Genomic DNA, 22,981 nt, shown 5'->3' with positions numbered 1-22,981 from the left:
ACAGTGCATTGAATTAAAGCATGTTTATTCAAAGGTATTATTACTCAAAAATGGATACCTAAATTCTTGGTATGAAATGTACAGTTTATGGAATTCTTATAAAATTAACATAGTCTGGAATCATGGAGGAAGTGTTCACTTATCCAAGAGGGTCTCACAATAGTAGTTAAAGAAAATATAATTCTGTATTTGCAACAACATGGATGGACCTTGAGGGCATTATGCTAAGTGAAAGAAGTCACATAGAGACAAATACCATATGATTTCACTTACATATGGAATATAAACAAAACAAATGAACAAACAAAACCCCACACTCTTAAATGTTGAGAACAAACTGGTGGTTGTCAGAGTGGAAGGAGTGGGGGGGAGGGGGGAGGATGGGCAAAATAGGTGAAAGGGATTAAGAGGTAGAAACTTCAAGTTATAAAAAAAGTAAGTCACAGAGATGGAAAATACAATATAAGGAGTATAGTCAATAAAATTGTAATAGGATTGTATGGTGACTATACTTACCATGGTGAGCACTGAGTAATGTGTAGAATTGTTGAATCAATACGTTGGACACCTAAAACTAATATAACATTGTATGTCATTATACTTCAATAGTAAATTTTTTTTAAAAAAAGGAAAAACCTCTAGGTCATGCCATATATAACACATATATATTATATATAATATATATAACATATATAACATATATAATATATATAACATATATATAGCATATATAACATATATATTATATATAACATATATATATAACATATATATAGTGATATATATATAACTATAATGATTCTCTCTTTAATACTTGCTTTGCTAAAAGTAATCAGGAATTACTTTTGTTTTATTTCTTTCAGTGGCATCCATCCATAGATTTGTCACAGATCATAAATTAATGAGGTTATTTAGCATTGCTGAAAGATTCCAGACTCAAGGCATTTGGTAGGTTTGCAGATAAAATACTGTTAGGAAAAGATCACTGGGAGATGTTGTAGGGTGAAGGTAGGGAAGGAACATGAATATTTTGGGATGTGGCCTAGAGTTTTCCATATTTGTTTCTAGACTTTTTAATTTAGAGAGAGTAGAAGTAAGGTTTCTAGGTAAAAACGCAAGACACCCAGTTAAATTTGAATTTCGTATCAACAACAAATAATATTTTTAGAATAAGTATGTTCCCAATTTTGCAAATATTGATTGTTGACCTGAAATTCATATTTAACCGGGTAGCCTATATTTTTATTTGCTAAATCTGGCAACCCTACTACATTGCTCAGTTTATGCTCTAAGACATATTATGATTTCTCTGAGGAAAAGATACCAATTAAGGCCACTAATAATACAAGCAATGAAGCATATGGGAAATGGAGAGAGTCTTTTTTTTTTTAAAGATCATTTTATTTTTTATTCCTTAATTCATCAAATGAGTGTGAACTAAGTATCAAGCACACTCCTAGGAATGGGATATACATTGGTGACCAAAACCAGATCTGATCCTTCATAGTGCTTACAGTCTAGTGGGGAAGGTAGGTGATGCAAACTAATTACTCCAACTGTGGTAAGTGGTGTAAAGTGGACAAAACGTCCTAATTGTAATAATTGTCTGCTTCACTGATTCAAATAGTCGCAATTAAATAGCTCCTTTTTTAAACAAATGGTAAAGGATGTGGGAAAATTTGATTGTAACAAGTCAAGTGGGTAGTATGCCTGAAATAGTAAAAGCCTGGCTAAGCACAACCTAGTGGCAGAGCTTTTGAATTTCAGCTTGAATTTTTGTGGAATTTTATTTTATTTTTTAAGTAAAGATAAATTTTAGCGGTGGGGGGGCGACGCCTGGGTGGCTCAATCAGTTAAGCGTCTGACTCTTGATTTCAGCTCAGGTCATGATCTCATGGTCATGAGATGGAGCCCCACGTCAGGCTCTGATGACAGCACAGAGCCTGCTTCATATTCTGTCTCTCCCTCTGTCTCTGCCCCTCCCCTGTCCTCTCTGTCTCTCTCTCCCATTCTCTCTCAAAAAACAAACTTAATCAAGAAAGTAGGGGTAGAAGGGACATACCTCAACATCATTAAGGCCATATGTGAAAGACCCACAGCTAATATCATCCTCAATGGGGAAAAACTGAGAGCTTTCCCCCTAAGGTCAGGAACATGACAGGGATGTCCACTCTTACCACTGTTGTTCAACATAATACTGGAAGTCCTAGCCTCAGCAATCCAACAACAAAAAGAAATAAAAGGCATCCAAATGGGCAAGGAAGAAATCAAATGCTCACTCTTTGCAGACAACATGGCACTCAACATAGAAAACCCAAAAGACTCCACCAAAAAACTGCTAGAACAGATACATGACTTCAGCAAAGTCACAGGATATAAAACCAATGTATAGGAATCAGTTGCATTTATATACACCAATAACGAAGCAGCAGAGAGAGAAATCAAGGAATTGATCCCATTTACAATTACACCAAAAGCCATAAGATACCTAGGAATGAAACTAACCAAAAAGTAAAAGATCTGTATGCTGAAAACTATAGAAAGATTATGAAAGAAATTGAAGAAGACACAAAGAAATGGAGAAATGTTCCATGCTCATGGATTGGGAGAACAAGTATTGTTAAAATGTTGACACTACCCAAAGCAATTTACACATTCAATGCAATCCCTATCAAAATAACATCAGTATTTTTCACAGAGCTAGAACAAATAATTCTAAAATTTGTATGGAACCAGAAAAGACTCTGAATAGCCAAAGTAATGTTGAAAAAGAAAAGCAAACCTGGAAGCATCACAATTCTGGACTTCAAACTACATTACAAAGCTGAAATCATCAAGAAAATGTGGTACTGGCACAAAAACAGACATATAGATCAATGGAACAGAATAGAAAACTCAGAAGTCCTCACCTCATCGACCCACAAATGTATGGCCAGCTAATATTTGACAAAGCAGGAAAGAATATCAAATAGAAAAAAGACAGTCTCTTCAGCAAATGATGCTGGGAAAACTGGGCAGTGACATGCAGAAGAATGAAACTGGGCTGCTTTCTTACATTATACACAAAAATGAATTCAAAATGGATGAAAGACCTAAATGTGACAGAAAACCATTACAATCATACAGAAGAAAACAGGCAGCAACCTCTTTGACCTCTGCCACAGTGACTTCTTACTAGACATGTCTCTGGAGGCAAGGGAAACAAAAGCAAAATGAACTATTGGGACTTCATCAAGTTAAAAGCCTTCTGCACAATGAAGGAAATAATCAAAAAAAACTAAAAGGCAACTAATGGAATGGGGTAAGATATTTGCAAATGACATATTGGGTAAAGGGTTAGTATCCAAAATCTATAAAGAACTTATCAAACTCAACTCCCCAAAAAACAAATAATCCAGTCAAGAAATGGGCAGAAGACATGAATAGACACTTTTCCAAAGAAGACATCCAGATAGCTAACAAGCACATGAAAAGATGCTCAACATCACTCATTGTCAAAGAAATACAAATCAAAACAACAAAGAGGTGCCACCTCACACCTGTCAGATTGGCTAAAATGAACAACTCAGGATACAGCAGATGTTGGCAAGGATGAGGAGAAAGGAGAACACTTTTGCACTGTTGGTGGGAATGCAAACTGGTGCAGCCACTCTGGAAAACAGTATGGAGGTTTCTCAAAAAATTAAACATAGAACTACCCTACGACTCAGCAATTGCACTACTAGGTATTTATCCAAACGATATAAAAATGCTGATTCAAAGGGTCGCATGCACTCCAATGTTTATAGCAGCACTATCAACAATAGCCAAATTATGGAAAAAATCCAAATGTTTATCAACTGGTGAATGGATAAAGATGTGGTATACATATACAATGGAATATTACTTTGCAATCAAAAAGAATGAAATTTTGTCATTTGCCACATTGTGGATGGAACTAAAATGTATTATGCTAAGCGAAATAAGTCAGTCAGAAAGACAAATACCATATGATTTCACTCATGTGGAATTTAAGAAACCTAACCGATGAACATAGGAGAAAGGAAGGCAAAATAAGATAAAAATAGAGAGGAAGGCAAGCCATAAGAGACTCTTAAATACGAAGAGCAAACTGAGGGTTGCTGGAGGGGAGGTGGGTGGGGAGATGGGCTAAATGGGTGATGGGCATTAAGGAGGTCACTTGTTTGGATGAGCACTGGGTGTTATATGTAAGTAATGAGTCACTGGGTTCTACTCCTTAAACCAATACTATAGGCATTGAAAATACCTATAAATAATTATGAGCCAATGATGATAATATATGATGACACAATATTCTGCCAAATATTTATATGGCAGAACTATAATTGAATATTAATGTAAGAACTATAAATTGATGACTTGAGTGCCAAGTCTTTGACATGTTTTATCCCATTTAACCTTCCCAAGAACTGTGTGAAGTACAGGCCCACACCACAGAATCTCCCCAGTAGAAAATCTCTTGGTTTTTTTATGACAAAACCTCATAGAACATATTTCTTTCTCAGTACACCATTTTTGTGCCTTTGTTTATACTGGGGGGAAAATATACTTTTGTCCACAAAACTCTGTATAACTTTTTAAAAAACAAAATGAGGTGTGGGAAAAATTTTGATTTACACTCTAGACAGAATTAGTCTAAAGAACGTCCAAATCATGTATAGACACGTTGAGAACCACGCAGAATTTAACAATGAGGCTGTGCATCTTGGTTGTTGCTGCTACTGAGATGCAATTTCTCCTGATGCGTCACCACCAAGCCTCTAACATTTAGCTCTGGCTTTTGCTTAGTAGTGTTTGACAAAGAGTCCCTCCCAAAGATGAAAAGGCATTAAGAAAACTATGGGAAAAGAAGTGAGTGATCAAGGTGTTTATTTTTTTTCAATATATGAAGTTTATTGTCAAATTGGTTTCCATACAACACCCAGTGCTCATCCCAAAAGGTGCCCTCCTCAATACCCATCACCCAGCCTCCCCTCCCTCCCACCCCCATCAACCCTCAGTTTGTTCTCAGTTTTTAAGAGTCTCTTATGCTTTGGCTCTCTTCCACTCTAACCTCTTTTTTTTTTCCTTCCCCTCCCCCATGGGAAATTGTGGTTTATATACACAATGGAGTACTACTTGGCAATGAGAAAGAATGAAATATGGCCCTTTGTAGCAACATGGATGGAACTGGAGAGTGTTATGCTAAGTGAAATAAGCCATACAGAGAAACACAGATACCATATGGTTTCACTCTTATGTGGATCCTGAGAAACTTAACAGATCAAGGTGTTTATGATGGGAGAGAAGACACCACTGAATATAAAGCAACTTTTTGTTAAGACTGTTTTGGTTATTATCAGAAAATAAACACTTGAAGCCATTTGTAGCCTCACATTTTCTTGTTGCATACATACATATTAATTTTACTGTGTTTTCATTAAGTTGCAGGAAGTCGTTGCATGTTTTATAATGCATTATAATTTTTTTCAATTAAAAATAATGGAAAACAGGCTCCCTGTTGGCATTTTCAGGTGGAACCTGATTTTCAACAATAGCTTACTGATGTTAAGCAGGAGATACCTATTTAGTGTTAGTATTATGCCATTTTACAAAATGGTGTAGAGAAGACTAAGACACTTGCCCAAACTCCCATACCTGGGAAGGTGGCTCCAGAGGCTGTGATCTGCCCCCTGTGACGCTGTCTCCATTGTGGCCCTGCTACAGATGGTGTATATTTCTCATCAACATTTCTCAGAGTTTTTGGCCAATAGGCTATTAGGTTGGAATGTTACTAGATTAATATACAGTATCATCTAAAAGGGAGTTCTGTGGCTAATTAGATTTGGGAAATGCTGCATTTAACAAGAGAAAATGTGTTACTTTACTTTTCAGAACCAAATGTATAATGCAGTTCTCTAAGGTTGGTAGTTGAAATGATTTAGCATTTCCTAGATTTATTTGTTTGAAGTTTGTGTAGATTAAGCATGAGATTGGGAGTATAAAATATGTAACTTACAAGTTGTGTGTGTGTGTGTGTGTGTGTGTGTGTGTGTGCGCGTGTGTGTGTGTGTGTGTAGATCTAGAGAGACATATATAGATACACCTTGTAACATTCCAATACTGACTTAAGCAAATGTGTGTTTATTTGTCTTGCAAAACAAAAAGTCTGAGGCAGGGCAGTCCAGGGCCAGATTCATTTCTCTTTCCCATTCTGCTCTACCAGCCATAACAAGCAGTCATTCATAGTTTTCACCTCATAGACACCAGACTTTGCTGCACAGATTTTGCTGCGTATATCTGCTGCACAGACTATCCAAGCCTTATAGCTGTTTCTGAGGCCAAAGAAAAGGTCAAGAGGAAGCCCCAGCACTCCCACTTACATTTCACTGACCAGAGGAGCATCACACATCCACTCCACAGGACTTCTCCCAGATACAGGGAGCCTGTGAATTGGACTTTTGACTTTTAAGCCTCTGATTCAGTAAGTTGCAATGCAGTGATAAACCACAAAGCTTGATTTCATGCTCACAGGACACACCAACAGCTGTGGGGTGGCTGTGGCTGTGCCTAATGTACCTGTTTCATTTTGGGGTCCAGGCTGAGAGAGCAGCCCTTCTTGGGCTACACACTTCCCATGGTGGAAGGAAACAGGAGATGGCAGAACCATATAAGGCTCTTGAAGAGTGCTTCAGGATGGTATCTGTTGCTCCCCGCCCCCCCGCCCCGGCACTGCATTGTCTAATGCCAGTCATATACTAAGGCTGTCAGTAAGGCAGGGAAATATAATCCTCTTACAAAAGACATTGCAGATGGTTGGGCATATCAGCACAATCTTTCCTACATAATAAAAGCAGGCAAGTGAGAATAGACCAGAAATGAAAGTTGAGTCAGCAATATACAGTGTCTGCCACAGTTCACACAAACACACACAGAGACCTACACCACCCACGGCCTTTTTATTTATTTACGTTCCAGAGCATTTCACAGGACAAATATTCATGTCCTTTGGGAGCTGTGATCTTGAGCCAGCCACATCGTGTCCCTTTGATGAAATAACTATAAAAACATCCTGGTATAAAATACTTAGCCTTTCATGTGGACTGCAGCTCCATTCAGCATTATAATAGATTCCACTGCAATTGCACGGATAACAGTCTGTGTCACAGTTATGGGAAATTTCGTGTCCATTAATATCCACCGTTGAAAACACAGTCTCTTCAATAAATGATGTTGGGAAAACTGGACAGCTACACGCAAAAGAGTGAAATTGGAGTACTGTCTTACACCATATGCAAAAATAAGTTCAAATGGGATTAAAGATTTTAATGTAAGACCTGAAGCCATAAAACTCCTAGAAGAAAACAGAGGCAGGAAGCTCTTTGACATCAGTCTTAGCGATATTTCTTTTTGGAAGAGTCTCCTCAGGCAAGGGCAACAAAAGCTAAAATAAACAAATAGGACTACATCAAGCTAAAAAGCTTCTGCACAACAAAGGAAACCATAGACAAAATAAAAAGGCCACCTACTGAATGGAAGAAGATATTTTCAAATCATACATCTGATAAGGGGTTAATATCCAAAATATATAAAGAACTTATACCATTTAATATCAAAAGAACAACCAACCAGAGGACTTGAATGGACATTTTTCTAAAGAAGACCTACAGATGACCAATAGACACATGAAAAGATGTTTGACATTACTCATCATCAGGGAAATGCAAATGAAGGCCACAATGAGATACCACCTCACACCAGTCAGATTGCCTATTATCAAAACAAAAACAAAAACAAAAAGTAACAAGTGTTGGTGGGGATGTGGAGAAAAGGGAACCCTCATATGCTTTGGTGGGAATGTACATTGATTGGTACAGCTACTACAGAAAACAGTATGGAAGTTCCTCAAGAAATTAAAAATAAAACTACTATGTTATCCAGCAATTCCACCTCTGTGTATTTATCTGAAGAAAATGAAAATGCTAATTCAAAGAGATATGTGCACCCATATGTTTATTGCAGCATTATTTATTTATTTATTTATTTATTTAGAGGGAGAGGGAGAAAGCCCATAAGCTGGGCAGGGACAGAGCGAGCGGAGAGAGAGAATCCCAAGCAGGCACCAAGCTGTTAGTGCAGCACCCACCGCAAGGCTTAATTCTGTGAACCATGGGATCATGACCTGAGCTGAAATCAAGAGTTAAACTTAACCAACTGATCCAGCCAGGCACCTCTATGCAGCATTATTTAAAATAGCCAAGATATGAAAGCAACCTAAGTGTCCATCAGTAGATGAGTGGATAAAGAAGATGTGATAAATATATATGTATGTATGCACATACATATATATATATAATGGAATATTAGCCATTAAAAAGAAGAATGAATTCTTGCCATTTGCAACAACATGGGTGGACCTAGAAGGTATTATGCTAAATGGGATAAGCCAGGCAGAGGAAGACAAATACTGTATGATTTCACTCATAAGTGGAATCTAAAAACAAAAAAAGAACAAATAAAACAAAAGAGAGGCAGATTCATAGATATAAGAAACAAACTGTTAGCAGAGAGGGGAGGTGTGGGTGGAGTGGAGATGAAATAGGTGAGGGGGATTAAGAGGCACAAACTTCCAGTTATAAGATAAATAAGTCATTGGGGATATAATGTACAGCATAGGAAATACAGTCAATAATGTTGTAATAACTATACGGTGACAGATGATAACTAAACTTAGCATGAGGCTCATTTTGTAATGTATGAAAATATCGGATCATGGTGATGTATACCTGAAATTAGTAGGATATTGTATGTCAATTATTCTTCAATAAAAAAATTCACTATTATCATGGTGATATAATGAGCTGAGTTTCTTTTTAAGCCAGGAGAATTTCAGAAAATAGAGTCACGTCTAGTTATTAAAGGGTTTTTTTTTCCTTTTCTTCTGAATCAGGTGCTGTCATACCATGCAACATGTTCAAAAGCTGAAGTTGACAAGTTTAAGGTAAGGAAGCAAAGAGTGCCTTGCCAGGACATAATGTTACGCAGCTTTCTGATCCTTCGTCATTTGCCTCTGTAGAATCACTCCCGCCCATTAGGTGTTAAGGAATAGAACTGGGCCTAGGTGTGCTTGGATATTTCAGTCTTAAAGGGGAAAGGGGATTTAAATATAATAGAGCAGCCTCTTCATGATCATTTATTTCTTTCTTTCCGTTTGCCAAGTAGGTGGGATATTAGGGAAAAAAAAAATCTGTGTAATATGGTAAGAATCAGAACACCTGGCTTTGGCATTGGTTTTTCCTCCAACTTTCTGTTCACTTAAAATCTGTGTATTTTCATCTGCAAAAAATAGGACAATACTAGCTAACACTTGTCAAATGCTTACTATGGACCAGGCACAACACAAAGCATTTTACCTGCATTAATTCATTTGAATCTCATAAGCCTGTGAAGTATACTGTTTTACAGATGAATAAGTTGAGGCATGGAGATGTTAAGTATATAGGCCAAGATCAAATGATTGTAAGGGTTATAGCCAGGCAATGCAGCCCCGGAACTGGAGTTCTTAACTACCATGTTCACTGCTGTTCAGTGGGACCTTCTTCCAGTTCCAACATTGGATAAGTCTGTGAATGAGTCTTAGATATTCTTTTTCTTTTTTTTTTTAAGATTTTATTTTTAAGTAATCTCCACACCCAATGTGGGGCTCAGACTCACAACCCTGAGATCAAGAGTCACATGCTGTACCAACTGAGCCAGCCAGGTGCCCCTAGATATTCTTTTTCACCTCAGTCACCACCGTTCCCTTAAAGGCAGCCCAGAATTCTTGTTCCTTTCCCCGCACTTCTAACCAGCCATGGTCAATATATGAGAGTGTGGGAAACCTGATTTTGCTCCCTTATGAAGGCTATGATGTCTGCCTTTTTGTTTTTGTGGAGGTTCAGAGAATTATTGGGTTAACCACCACAACCATAAGAAAGATAGTGTTTTGTGCTGTACCAATACACATTAGTATGTAATAACACTGATGATGGCTAGTCTTCTAATTAGGAGTTTCATTTACACATACATGCATTCATGGAAGAATGGCACAGAGACCTTTGTACCTGATTGTTGAATCAGATCATTAGAGTTGAGTCACACTGATAAAGAAAGGAAACAAGGGAAGATTGCAAACTCAGAGTAGGGATGAGGGAACTGCTCAGAAGGGCAGGGAACAGCCCATCTAGCATGGGCATAAAGTAAGCTGCGTGGGCTCCATCCAGGGATATGGTCCTATTGGCTTGATGAGAGGCTTAGGAAAAGACATGCAGTGGTAACCCAGATCAGGAAGAGATAGTTGCCAGCAGGAGGTGACAGCTGACAGCAGAGGAAGGAGACAAAACAACCCAAACCATGGCAGTCAGGGCCTTCTTGTTATAGAGAGAAGCATCCTACATACCAGCTAGAATGTGAATGCCATCAGAGCAACACTTTTTTTTTTAAGTTTATTTATTTATTTTGAGAGAGAGAAAGGGAGAGAGCACAAGCAGGGGAGAGGCAGAGAGGGAGGAAAAAGAAAGAATCCCAAGCAAGCTCTGCACTGTCAGCACAGAGCCCAATGCGGAGCTCCATCCCATGAACCCATGAGATCATGACAAAGCAAGCCAAAATCAAAAGTTGAATGCTTAACCAACTGAGCCACCCAGGGGCCCCAGGGCAGCACTTTTTGTATGTTGTGTTCAGTGCTCTATCTCTACAGCTCTGGGGACACAGTAATATTCAGTAATTATTTGTTGAATGGATGGATGAATGAATGAATCCAAAAAGCATCAGTGTTCTGTAACTCAAAACAGTTATTCACTAAGAAAATGTTAAAAGCATGGTTACATATAATTATTTTTTATGTCTTATATTTTATAAATATGTCCATCAAAAATATTTAAAGCGTTTGTACTTTAATGAAATTTAGTTACCTAGAAATCCTATTTATGGAAATAACTTGCCACAAATATTTTACTGTTCTTACTGTTTTATACTTTATATTTTTACTGCTATTATAATTATCATCATTTCTAAAAGAAGGAAGGGACAGGCAGGAAGAAAGACAGCAAAGCTCACAGTGGGACTAAATATGACTGCAGGAGCTATTTGATGGGACATGTCCAGAATCACAGCAGGCCAGAATCAATAGCTCTGTACTCTCTGAAGGTATTGCCCTTTGTTCGGCCTTAATTCTTAATTCCTTAGAGTAAGGAAAACACTATTGTCTTGGAATTTGCTTTTCTATTGTTAGCTCACAAACATACTAAAAATATGAAGTATTTAAATTTTAGAACAAAGGGTTATTTCATCTTAAAATTATCAAGAGTATTAACTTAGCTAATTTATTCCAGATTTTATCCTGAAAGATATTGGTAAGTATCTTATTACAATGTAATTGAGATATAGTAGATAATTTTAACCTAATGGCTTTTTTTCTTGATATATAAAGTAAACAAAACATTATCATAATTGGTAGCTGATGTCTTGTAACTGCAGCAATAAGATTAAAATGTAGTGAGCTTAAAATAATCCTGCACATAGACACTGAAAAGTATTTACTAAAATTTCACACTGGAATATGTGCAATGGCAGTTTCCTAACATTGTAACTAAATAGCAATAAATAAATGCTTTGTTTTGACCAATACGTACAACTAAACCATGCATACATTCAAATATACTGTAGGGGCACCTGAGTGGCTTAGTGGGTTAAGCATCCCGACTCTTGATTTTGGCTCAGGTCATGACCTCAGTGGGTCGTGAGATCAAGCCCTGTGTTGGGCTCCTTGCTGTCAGTACTGAGCCTGTTTGGGATTCTCTCTCTCCTTCTCTCTCTTCCCTTACCCCACTTGGGGTGCTCTTGCTCTCTCTCTCACTCTTTCTCAAAATAAGTATGTAAAAAACGTATATATGTAATAAACTTTGCTACCTACTGTAATTTTTAGCAGAGATATTAAAGAAAAAAGAGAGAGAGATTTGAAATCTGGATTCAGAGTTATCTATGAGATTTCATCAGTGCAAGGATTGCTGAGTTGATGGATTATGTGCAGCTGGAACCAAGCTAGTGATCAGGGATTCAGAGATTAAGTCAGGGTTTGGAAGAAATGTCATCAGCTAGTACTGAGAAGGATCTGGAGGTCAAATACAGGTCAGACTCCAGTTACAGCCGAAACTACACTGCATTTGGGGGATTCAGATATGCTGAGAACGCCAGTGGGATGTGGTTGTTTACGCAAGAGACTAGGAGGCCTCCTAGTCAAGAATTTTTCTTGATGGAAATTGAGGCCTCTGGATGGTTCCAAGTTCAGCATGGGGTTTGTCTCTTGAATCTGTCCCTTACCACAGCCTCCTATGGATTCATCTTCTCAGCTAAACCATGAGTAGACACAAAAGGTATGGCCCTTAGTACAGTTTCAGTACAATAAATGACTCCAAGAGCATGAGGGTTCCAGAGCGCCAGTAGAATGCAACAGAAAGCAGCAGCCCAATGGAAGGAAGCCTCAGATAGACCAGAAGCAAGGCACCTTCTACCAAAATGGCCAGCAAAGGCTAAAGGGATGAATTCAGGCTGAGTGGTCACATTTTAAGGACAAATAAGATATACTCAGGGATGTCTCAGAAATAAGTAGAAGAGAGGGAGATCCTATTGGAGAGGATAATACATACCATTAATTGTTTTCAATTCACTACCATTTGTACTCCTAGGCGGGATGGTTTAAAGGAACACAGATTTCATATATGATAAACCTGTAGTCAATCTTTAATCATCATTAATGCTAGGCTGGTAGCTCCTTACCTTTTTTCATATCTTATCTTCCTATTTAACACCTGTCCATGCTTGGGGATTTCTTTTCCTATTGTGAAATACCACAGGAGAGGGAGAAGATGCTTTTACTTTTGTTTTGCTTTGTTCTATTAACTCTATTTCTCCAGTTGGGAAAATTTCCTCTGTGGGTGCGTGGTGGTAGGTAGGTGAATGGTGCTCAGAATGTGAAAACCATTCTAGAAGAATTCCTGGATTATCTAGCCAGACTAAGTAGATGAAACAACATATAATTGCTCAGCAAAGAATGTCAGAACCTAAGCTTATTTTTATGGTTCTGACATATTATTTATACCTTGGGATTTTGGAGAACCACTTATACACAAAATGATCACAGAACTTCCTGGAACTAATGAATTAACTTTTTAAAAGTCTGGTTGAGGCTATAATATTAATAATTTATCCTTTACGGGCTGATTGCCTTGTGCATTGAATGAAGAAAGAAGGATTTAAAGAATGGTTTTTATCCTCATTAACATTTACTGATCTTCCTTGAACTTGAAATAAGAAAGGCGTGCACAGAAAATTTGTGCAGATTTTAGTGCCTGTTTATATTTCTTCTGCTCGGTGCTAACAGGAATAATGGATAAAGACCATATTGACAATTAGATCTCTTTGAAGATGACTGGTTTAAAGGCTTTTAATAACCTGAAGATGCCAGCTGTGATAACATAAGAAAATGAGTTTACTGCACCAATTATATGCTCCTGTAATTTTATGCACTTCCCTAAGATTCCAATGCGGTGGACAGACCAAACAGTTATCACTATATATGCCAGTTTACCAATTAAAATCAACTCATGGACGTTCTCATGTTATATTGCCACCTTTTATCATCTCTTCTTTCAATTCCAAACTGCATGGGTTATGGCTGCAATCAGAGATGAACTCGTTTACAGCACTATTTAACTGCCTCAGTAATTAAACACCAATAACTCATGTTGGGTGTTTGGGTTTGGACTACCTCTTGCATATTTCAAGTTATCAATGTTAATGCCTGGGCCACAAATTAACATCCCGGTAAAGTAAATAAAATAAAATAAAGTGCCAAGGAATAGGTACTCCTTGTGGCCTTTACATAGCTACATCAAAAATAGGACCTTATGGTCTCCTCTGTGAGATGGAGGGCAGGGGACAGGCAGGGCAATAAGATGGGATATACTAGGCTTTTTTTTTAAGTAATTAAGTTTGAGTAGACATCTTTGATCCATGAAATATTCAAATGTTATCATAAGAAGCTTCCTCACTCAGAACCACCGTGGCAGTCGTGTCGGTAGATGTGTTTGTCACAGGTCCTGCACAAGAGTCCCTGCACGAGGGGTGTCCCTGAGGAGGCAGGAGGTGGGGCTCACCCCTACTTGGCTGGTCAAGTGATGGCATACCTTTTAGTAACTGACCTCCCAAAGGATGCACCTTTTTCTAGTTGCACAAAGACAGGACATCTGCTGGCCACTGCCCTGCCAACTCTATTTCCAAAGCCGTGGAAAAGTCCGGTCCTTGCAGCAGCTTCTTGCAGAGGAAAAGTGTCCTGGGTAGACAGAGGACAACACCACGGCACTTGCCCAAACCCAAGTAATGAGGCAACTGCCAAGGCAGGGAGGAGCAAGGTAGGGCAGAGGTTTGGGGAGCCCATGTTCCCTACCGCGGTCAGTAGGAAGCACCTTCTAGCTCCTATCCTACAGGCCGGGTGCTCCCACAGAGACACACCCAGAGTCCAGGGGGTGATTCAGGACCTCAGGGTGCCCGGGAGGAAGGAGAGCTTTCTCTTGTTTCTCTAGCCTCAGCCCTCACAGTCTTCTGAAATGCTACCTTTGGAAATCTCAACAACCAACAACTTTCCAGTTCACCTTGGCATACTTCTAAGGTTGTTTAAAAAGATGACCTCGCAGCAGTATAAATGGAATTTGGGACTCATCTTACACCTAACCTACTCTGTCTCCTCTCCTGTCCTCACCTCTTAACTTTAGGGGGTTGTTTTTACTTTAAATAGTAGCTATGCTGAGTTTAATTTCCAAGATTTTTTTTTTTTAATCAGGGAAAGTTATTGAACCTTCAGTGGGAAATTGGCTGCAGGGAAAACAGCTGGATCAGCATCCTAAAGGGCATCTCCTGCTCCTAAGGCAGCAGACTGAGCCGTGCAGCCAGCACCACTTGGGACATGCCCATAAATATGTGGAGTGCTCTGTGTCCAAATGTCCGTGTGATCATATGGGGTTCTCTTTATGAGTAGTGTCTTAATGAAATGTTAGCTCAGAAAAAAAAGATGGTTACACTTTCTCACTCTTGAGTATGGAAAGTAGTGGGGAGGGGAGTGGTGTGAGGAGAACTGGGGCTGCAAGTCCAGGCTGGCCTTTTCTACTGCTGAACTACGTGGCTATGAGTTGAGGGCTCTTCAAGAACCCACCAGGCCCTCCTGTGGTGACCCTGACCTCCTTTCAGGTCAGTGTAAACAACCATATTGATCACTTCTTTCCATTTGGAAACAAAATAGGGACACTGTCTCCAAAAGGTCACAGTGGATGTTTATTTTCCCTGGGAGGAAGGATGCGCCTGGAAGGCTTTCTCCCACCTTCTTGCTTCCACACATTAACACAGCTGGTCCCCTGCACTCCTTGAGTGGCACACATGAAGGCCCAGGGAGTCTGACCCTGAGGGAATGAAATAAAAGGCAGTTCATTTTTGGTTTCGGAGCAGTGATGAGTCATGAAGGCCCAGGGAAGACAGGAGTGGAGGGCAATAGTGTGGCCCTGTTGGAGCACTGATGCCTGAACAATGAAGGCAACTATAGAGGCCAGAGGGATCAGACCTTTCCAGAACCCTGGGGCAGCTCGGACTATCTCACTCTCCCCTCTCTCTGGTTTTCCTCTAGTTAAAGCCATCTATGACTGTAGGTACAGAACTGGGAAATTGATGCTCCCTCACCTCAATGATGTGGGTTTGGTTTGGCAGTCATAATGGTTGGTTTTCTTCTGCATTTCCTTCGGTATACATAGGAGATTCCCTCCCCCTCCTCTCCAGGGGCACACTTGACATAATTACCCAGTCACCTTTGTGTCCTCATATGTCCTCAATCCCGTGTGCTGTTCCCTCATGGAACAGAGGACCTGAGAATGTCTCCCATGCCACCACCATCCTCACAGTTACCACCAGCTCAGACTCTCATTCTTTCTCATTCAGACAGTTGTTTGCATGCCCCCCTCCCTGGTCTCCCTGCCACCTTTTCTCTCTCTGTCAGCACAGAGCCCGATGCAGGGTTCAAATTCAAAAACCGTTGAGGTCATGACCTGAGCCGAAGTCAGACACTTAACTGACTGAGCCACCCATGTGCCCCATCCCTCCCTTTTTAAAGTAAGTTCTTAAGACCTATTCCCAAATTCATCCTGTGCATAGTGGACAGATTAACAGTACTCTTCTGTTGGTGCCAGTCTTCCTTCTCAAAGAGCTCAACATCTATGATTCCATCATTTCAAATTCTTCAGTTGGACATTAAAATGAGTGAAAGGGAGTGGAAAACACAGGCTTCAGTTATGGAATGAATGAGTCATGGGAATAAAAGGTACAGCACAGGGAATATAGTCAATGACACATTTCTAGCATATGGTGACAGATGGTAGCTACACTCATGGTGAGCACAGCGTAACGTATAGAGAAGTTGAGTCACTGTGTTGTACACCTGAAACTGATCTAACACTGAATGTCAGCTATACTCAAATAAAAAATGTTTAACTAAATAACCAAATTCATTATAATGATACTTTTAAAAACTGCTCTGAACTCTCACCTCCAGTTCACTACTCCATCTGGCTTCCCATACTCCCCCTGACCGACCCTTCCCACGAGCTATGTTAGATATTTTCTGTCTATTCTCTGCCCTTCTCTATCTCTGCTCCCATTCCTGCTTCTATCTTTGCATAGAGGCCTGACAATCTGCTTCTGCTCAGTTGCGCCCCCTCCATGAAGTCGTTCTCACTGTAATTCAGGCAGAAGTGATCTGCTCGTTTGCCATTTTTTCATTATACATATCAGTCTCTACCTTGCGATGTAAATCTTTATGCACCTGCCCAATCACCTGGTTAAACCAGGAGCATTTTTAGGAGTGAATCCTTGTCTTAGTCATTTTTGTAACCCTTATATTTCCTAAAGTGCCACTTGCACCTGGGTGCTGGAGAAATTTCTACCAAATTCATTGAACTGTTTGCAGTTTTGATGGCAGAGGTGTTTACAACATGTGAGTCAATTTTGGAGTAAGGATTTATGACATTAAGAGTGTCACAAATTCTTTCTCAACACCTGTTTTAGGTTCTTGTTTACTAGTTTCCTAAGAAGCCTGAACTATATGAAAAGAAAGGATTCATTTTCTTTGTTTAGCATATTCTCTTTGGAGTGTTCAGTAATGTCAATATCTGTCCTTCCCTAGTTTGGGCAAAGGCCCCTTGTCATTCTTAGTTGATTCAGCAATTTCTTTAATACAGGCATACCTCAGAAACACTGAGGGTTTGGTTCTAGCAATAAAGCAAATATCACAATAAAGCAAGTCAAATGAATTTTTTGGTTTCCCAGTGTATGTAATAGTTTTGTTGACACTCTACTATATCTATTCACTGTGCAATAGCATGATGTCTAACAATGTGCCTATCTTAATTAACAAATATTTTATTGCTAAAAGTGGCTAACCATCTTCTGAGCTTTGAGCAAGTCATAATCACTGATCACTGATTGCCATAACAAATTTAATAATGTAAAAGTTTGTAGTGGATTGAGAATTAGGAAAATGTGACACAGAAACATTATGTGAGCAAACGCTTTTGGAAGAATGGCACTGATAGACTCCCTCAACACAGGGCTGCCGCAAACTTTCATTTTGCAAAAACCGAAGTACCTGCGAAGTGCAATAAACCAAAGTGCGATAAAATGAGGCATGCCTCTATTAGATGTGATTCTTCACTCATGTGTCCTGCTACCACCATCCTGATGACTACGTTTGTCGAAACCATTATTTTCTTGAATCTCAGGATGTCTTTCTAATTTTTTTCATTTGTATGGTCCCATTTTCTGTCCTTTCTACCTATTTTTGAAATTGTGTGCTGCTTTGGTAGTTTTGCGTGTTTTCTCTCAGTTGACAGTGGATCCATCCAAAATCTTAAAAATGTGCATAAATCATGATTCTACTGATCTCAGGGCACAATATGAAATGCCAAGTTAGGAGACAACATCTTTGTTGCCAGAGCTGTCTGTTTTTAAGCAGCCTTTGGAAGGCCACAGACACAGTAAGACAAGAAAGAGCAAACATGGAAGTAGACAAAACAGCCACCAGACTTCTCAGTTCATTTAAAATTTCTAAAAAAAAAGGAAAAAAAGAAAAAAGTAATAAAATTCCTAGACCTCCGGTTTCCTCATCTTCACAACAAAGCCATTTTCAACTATAAAATGCTATAATTTTATGAGCCTATAAAATTTATCTCCAGGAGGGAAGGGGAAAATAAAACATAAAGCAACATAAAGTTGACAAAATATCTTGGGGCTCTTATAATTTCTGAATACCCAAAGCTTTTAAATTTAAGCTCTATTTAAAAAATTGGAGTATTTGGTGGAAGACTTGGCTCAGTTTGATGTAATTACATATAATAAGTGATTTCCGAAACCCACCGTGGCTACATTATATTTGAAGGTAACATTTTACAGTAATACTCATGAGAAAGATAAGTGATTATTTTAGGTAGAACAAGGATCTGAATCTCATCAGTATAGAAACTATACACTAAGGCTACCTATAAATGTTTAAATAATTATAATGCCTTAAATGATACTACTTAGCAGGGCATAAAAAACGTTTTCCTACCCGTTATCTCACTGGAGCCTCACAACCTCTTGTTGAGGGCAGGGTCATTATAGCTCCAATTTACATACAAGGTGACCAAGAACCAGAGAACCAGCAAGAAAAATGCATGTATTTGGCTTTGATTATTTTCTGTCTAGTGTTTTGTTTTGACCTTGAAGACAATGCTTCATTTCAAGTACTGAAGAGGAAAATGTAAGCAATAGCATGGAATTTTATCCTGAAGTCATTTCTTTTGACGTAACTGTTATTCTTGGAAACTGTGGCATTTTGACAGTTTGTGGGGCCAAATAAGCCTGAATGGGGTTGATGTCTGAGAAAAACAGAATTTGAGGCTGAACTTTAACATAGACATTTAAAAAGAGGCTTTTTGTGGTACTCTTTGGGCAACTGATACATAATGCTATTTTATTAGAAACTTCTTTTTGTATTATGGTTGTGCTATCCATGTGACTTCTCGCCCTGGGGTTTCAGACTGCTTAGAAACCTAAGGAAATTGGAAACAGCAAACATTATGGAGATATTGCATCATTCTTAGCAAGTAGGTATATGATCCATTATTCTGACATCTTGCTTGTCTTCCTTATAGTCTGATTGGCTATCTAGCTATATAGAAATCTCTCGACATCTGGAAAGCTCAAAGGAAAGAGAGCAGTCCCACTTTATTATCCTGTATTCTCCAGGCCTGCCAAGTACCTTGTAAGACAGATAACAAGGATGTGAGATTGTGAACATCCGTTTAAGGATAAAGCACTTGTCAGGAGATAAAGTCTTATGTTTAAGGCATGAGAACTCATGAACTAGAGACTATTTTGGGAAAGATATGAAGTGAAGAATGTGAGATTGGGTTTATATTTGTATAATATTTCCTATAGCGATACATGCTATTAGGGACATCATGGGCAGTAATCTGCATATCTGAAATATGACGACTTTAACATAAGACTCTAAGGTCTTTTTAAGGATTTTTGAAAGTTATGATTCTGAATTAACCTCTGTATATTGCCTCAGTTTGTATATGTGAATATGTATGGTGTGTGTGTGTGTGTGTGTGTGTGCGCGCGCGCGCGTGTGCTTGCATGTGCTTTAGCTTAAAGGGATAGTCAAGTGATGTAGAGTTTCAACCCTGGCTTTGGAAAAAAGATCTTATGGCAGTTCGTTATCTCCAAAGAGACAAGCAATGGAAAATCTGTGAGAAAACAAGATCTGAGATGAAACGTTTTGGCCACTGGGTGCCATCCTTGCTCCACGTAAGGATTTACTGAGCCACAGTTCTAGGAAAAATGTTTAAAACCCAAAAGACAGTAATTTAAAAGTAATTTCAAGATATAATAATGTTTGTGTGCGCACACGACCTAGAATATGTTAATGACACAGGCAGCTTATTCATTTGCCGAGGCACGAGGTGCAAGGACTGGGGAAATCTCCCCTCTGGTTCAGCCTTATCAACAAAGCCTGAGCAAAGCCCTCTTGCTGGCTGGATCCCAAGGAAGCAGCCAGCGGGTACAGGGGAGCCGCTGTGGAGGCGCTGGGAGCTGATGACGACGTGGTGTGGTGGGTATCCAGAGGTCGGATGCGCCATTAATTATTTTTATTGCTGCGTGTACTGCGGTATGTGTATAAACAGGACTTGAACCCAGCCATCTGTGTGGCTGTGCCCTGTGCCTTTGAATGCATTCCTGTCATTGCTAGAGCTGGTGGAGCCATTCAGCACTCTCCCCTTCAGCAGGAATGCTGGTGATGGGTGCCGGAGGAATAGTAACTCTGTTTGGGGTTCCTTTTGTTACCCTAGAAGCAATTCATGGAGTTTGCAAAAACAACACCTTACCCAGGCACTAGAACGTCCACAGTCAATGACACAGTATCTGTGCAGGATTTTGCTATCTTTGGATTTGATGCCAATATACATAAACCTGAGAAATTAAACTCAGCATTATGAACAAGAATAGCCACAGAGACTATTCTAAGGCTGTCAGGCAATACAGGCTGATGTTTCTATCCAAGGCCTCAAATATATGATTGGGATTGAAAGAAATTAGTAAAGAAGTAAGAATTTTAATAAAAGTTGAAAATCTGTTATAGTCACACCATAAAAGAAAATTCTACAGTCCTTTCTACAAGACCACATTGTAGAAGGGTTCCAAGCTCAAAATAGATTTTATCTCCTACCCCCAGGTTGGGGGCTGTGTAGAATGGCCTCATAGCTGGCCCTAGAAGCTGGCCCAGAGCAGGGCCTACAGGTACTTCCTTTAGTCTCATTGTAATCAAATCCACACACCCATGAAAGAGGAGATTGTAAGAAGGGCTGGTGAGACTTTAAAAAGGGTAGGCTTTTTTCAACCTATCCAGGGATAAAAGGCTTAAACGCCATTCCAAAGTTAACCATCTACAGGTGGATGGACTTTCAAATACATTTTCTGGGCTTACTGTAGGATAACATGATACCAATCATTATATACTTTTAAATATTGCTACTCGCTAAGAGTAGTGTTTTATAGCCACAGCGTTCCTTCTGATTCAGTGTGCTTTCACAGCTCTTATTTCATTGGATGTTAACAGAGCCTTTAAAGGAGGCATCAGTGACTTTATCCTGTTTATGGACCAGGCAGCTGAGGGACATTGCATACTGCCAGTTTGGAGACCTCACTTCCTGCTGCTGAGGTCCTTTTTTGGGACTCTCCTACCCAGTATGTGCTCAGTTCACTCAGTGTGACGGTCACCTGGAAAATAACAAACATTTAATGAACATTTTACCAGGTGCCAGGTGTGTTTTCAGTGCCTTCCCTGTATTACAAATTAAGAAATCGAGATAGGGATAAGCATGCTGAATTTGTGATATCCCCTTTCTGTGATAACAGACATGGAATCCTTCCTGCTTTACATTCTTCTGGTCCTGGTTTGGTCTGGTTATGAGCCCTTCTGAATTCTAAAGCTTAGGTTCTTAATAGACGAGTTCAGATTTCAACAGACTACTAAGGGTGTGTGTGTGTGTGTGTGTGTGTGTGTGTGTGTGTGTGTTCAAGGTTACATAGTGGTGAGACAATCCAGGACTACTGCTTAAGCAGATGTGTATTCTCAGACTTCAGCATTCTGGAATATCAACATCAAGGGACAGGTTGTAGGATCTAAAAGTGATCTTTCCCCTCAAAGGGTAAATCCCAAACAGTTCTCGTGCTGAATGATCCCATTCTTCTGTATACTAGGTTCACTTTCCTAACATACATTATAATTAATCTTGGGCCTTTCCAGAGACAGAAGGGAGTTCTGTGAAAATCAAGTTTTGTGGTGGTTTCTGCAGGAACAGGTGGCCATCCTCACCACTGGCTTAAATTTGTCAAACATGAAATGTTAAGCTGGATTTTAAAGAAGGACACTTTGCACTCTCCCCCTCACCACCAGCAGGAAAGCCCTAGAATTTAGACAAGAAAGACAAGAGGGAGAGAGGCTCCCTATGACTACTTTGCTCTAATACGAAAAATCATAGAACTCACCCTCCCTTTAAAACCACAGAGAAACTTATTTTTCTGCTTAGAATATCTTTCAAACCATCAGTGATCCCTTTGAAAACAGCGTTCCTCTGGTTCTCTGAAGAGTTATGTGTGAGAGCAAAGGCTGATTATTTTGATAACCCCCTTAAAAAACCAAAGGTCCAAGTATGTTGTTGTTAGGAATGTCCCTGTCTGCACTAGGCTGTGATCAGGCGTCTCTCTCTCTCTGTGAGCTCTTGCTCCCACTGCATCGTGATTCACTCATGAGAAGGCAGGGCTGAGTGGTTGCCAGGTCCCAGAATGCAGGACAACCTGCCCCACCGATTGCACTTCTGCAAAGCCAACCACTGCAGGCAGATTCCCCTGGCCACTCCTGGAGCTGGCAGCAACAAGCACCCAGGGGCCCCTTGAGCCAAATGTGCAGAGCCGTATACATGCATGCAGCATGGAACCCCTGGGTATGCTCAGTGCAGTCTGGCTTTCCTTACAAAGGGTATAAATGTGGCCTGTGTCAAGGCCTAAGTTTCTCATCTTTCAGCAATCCCTTCCAGAAAGAACTATTTCCAAGTTGCAGTTTGGAGAATCTCAGGGAAGTTTGCCAGTGGGTCCAGTTTGGGTCAAGTGCTGATCCCTGGACCAACCAACTGTGACAACCAACTGTGACAGAGGCATAGTCCTAGAACAATATGTCAGGTCCAGAGTGGAAACACCTGGCTGGAGTAGAATGCATGGTCTCCTTGAAAGGAGAGGGATATAGGTAGATAGTCTTATAGCTGTCCTTCACAGATGAGGTATACATGCACAGAACTTTAAG

At 39.6% G+C, this 22,981-nt stretch overlaps 1 protein-coding gene across 1 annotated transcript in view; it reads left to right on the top strand.

The window, feature by feature from the left end:
- Positions 1-22,981, top strand: part of PDE11A (phosphodiesterase 11A) — a 367,330-nt gene that overhangs the window by 224,027 nt on the left and 120,322 nt on the right. Inside the window, exon 10 of the mRNA XM_043577142.1 lies at positions 8,951-9,001. Within this exon, the coding sequence (XP_043433077.1) occupies positions 8,951-9,001 (51 nt within the window). The remainder of the gene's footprint in view (positions 1-8,950; positions 9,002-22,981) is intronic.

The sequence above is a fragment of the Prionailurus bengalensis genome, chromosome C1, assembly GCF_016509475.1.
Source record: "Prionailurus bengalensis isolate Pbe53 chromosome C1, Fcat_Pben_1.1_paternal_pri, whole genome shotgun sequence".
NCBI lineage: Eukaryota > Metazoa > Chordata > Mammalia > Carnivora > Felidae > Prionailurus > Prionailurus bengalensis.
This window is presented reverse-complemented; position numbering and strand designations above follow the sequence as displayed.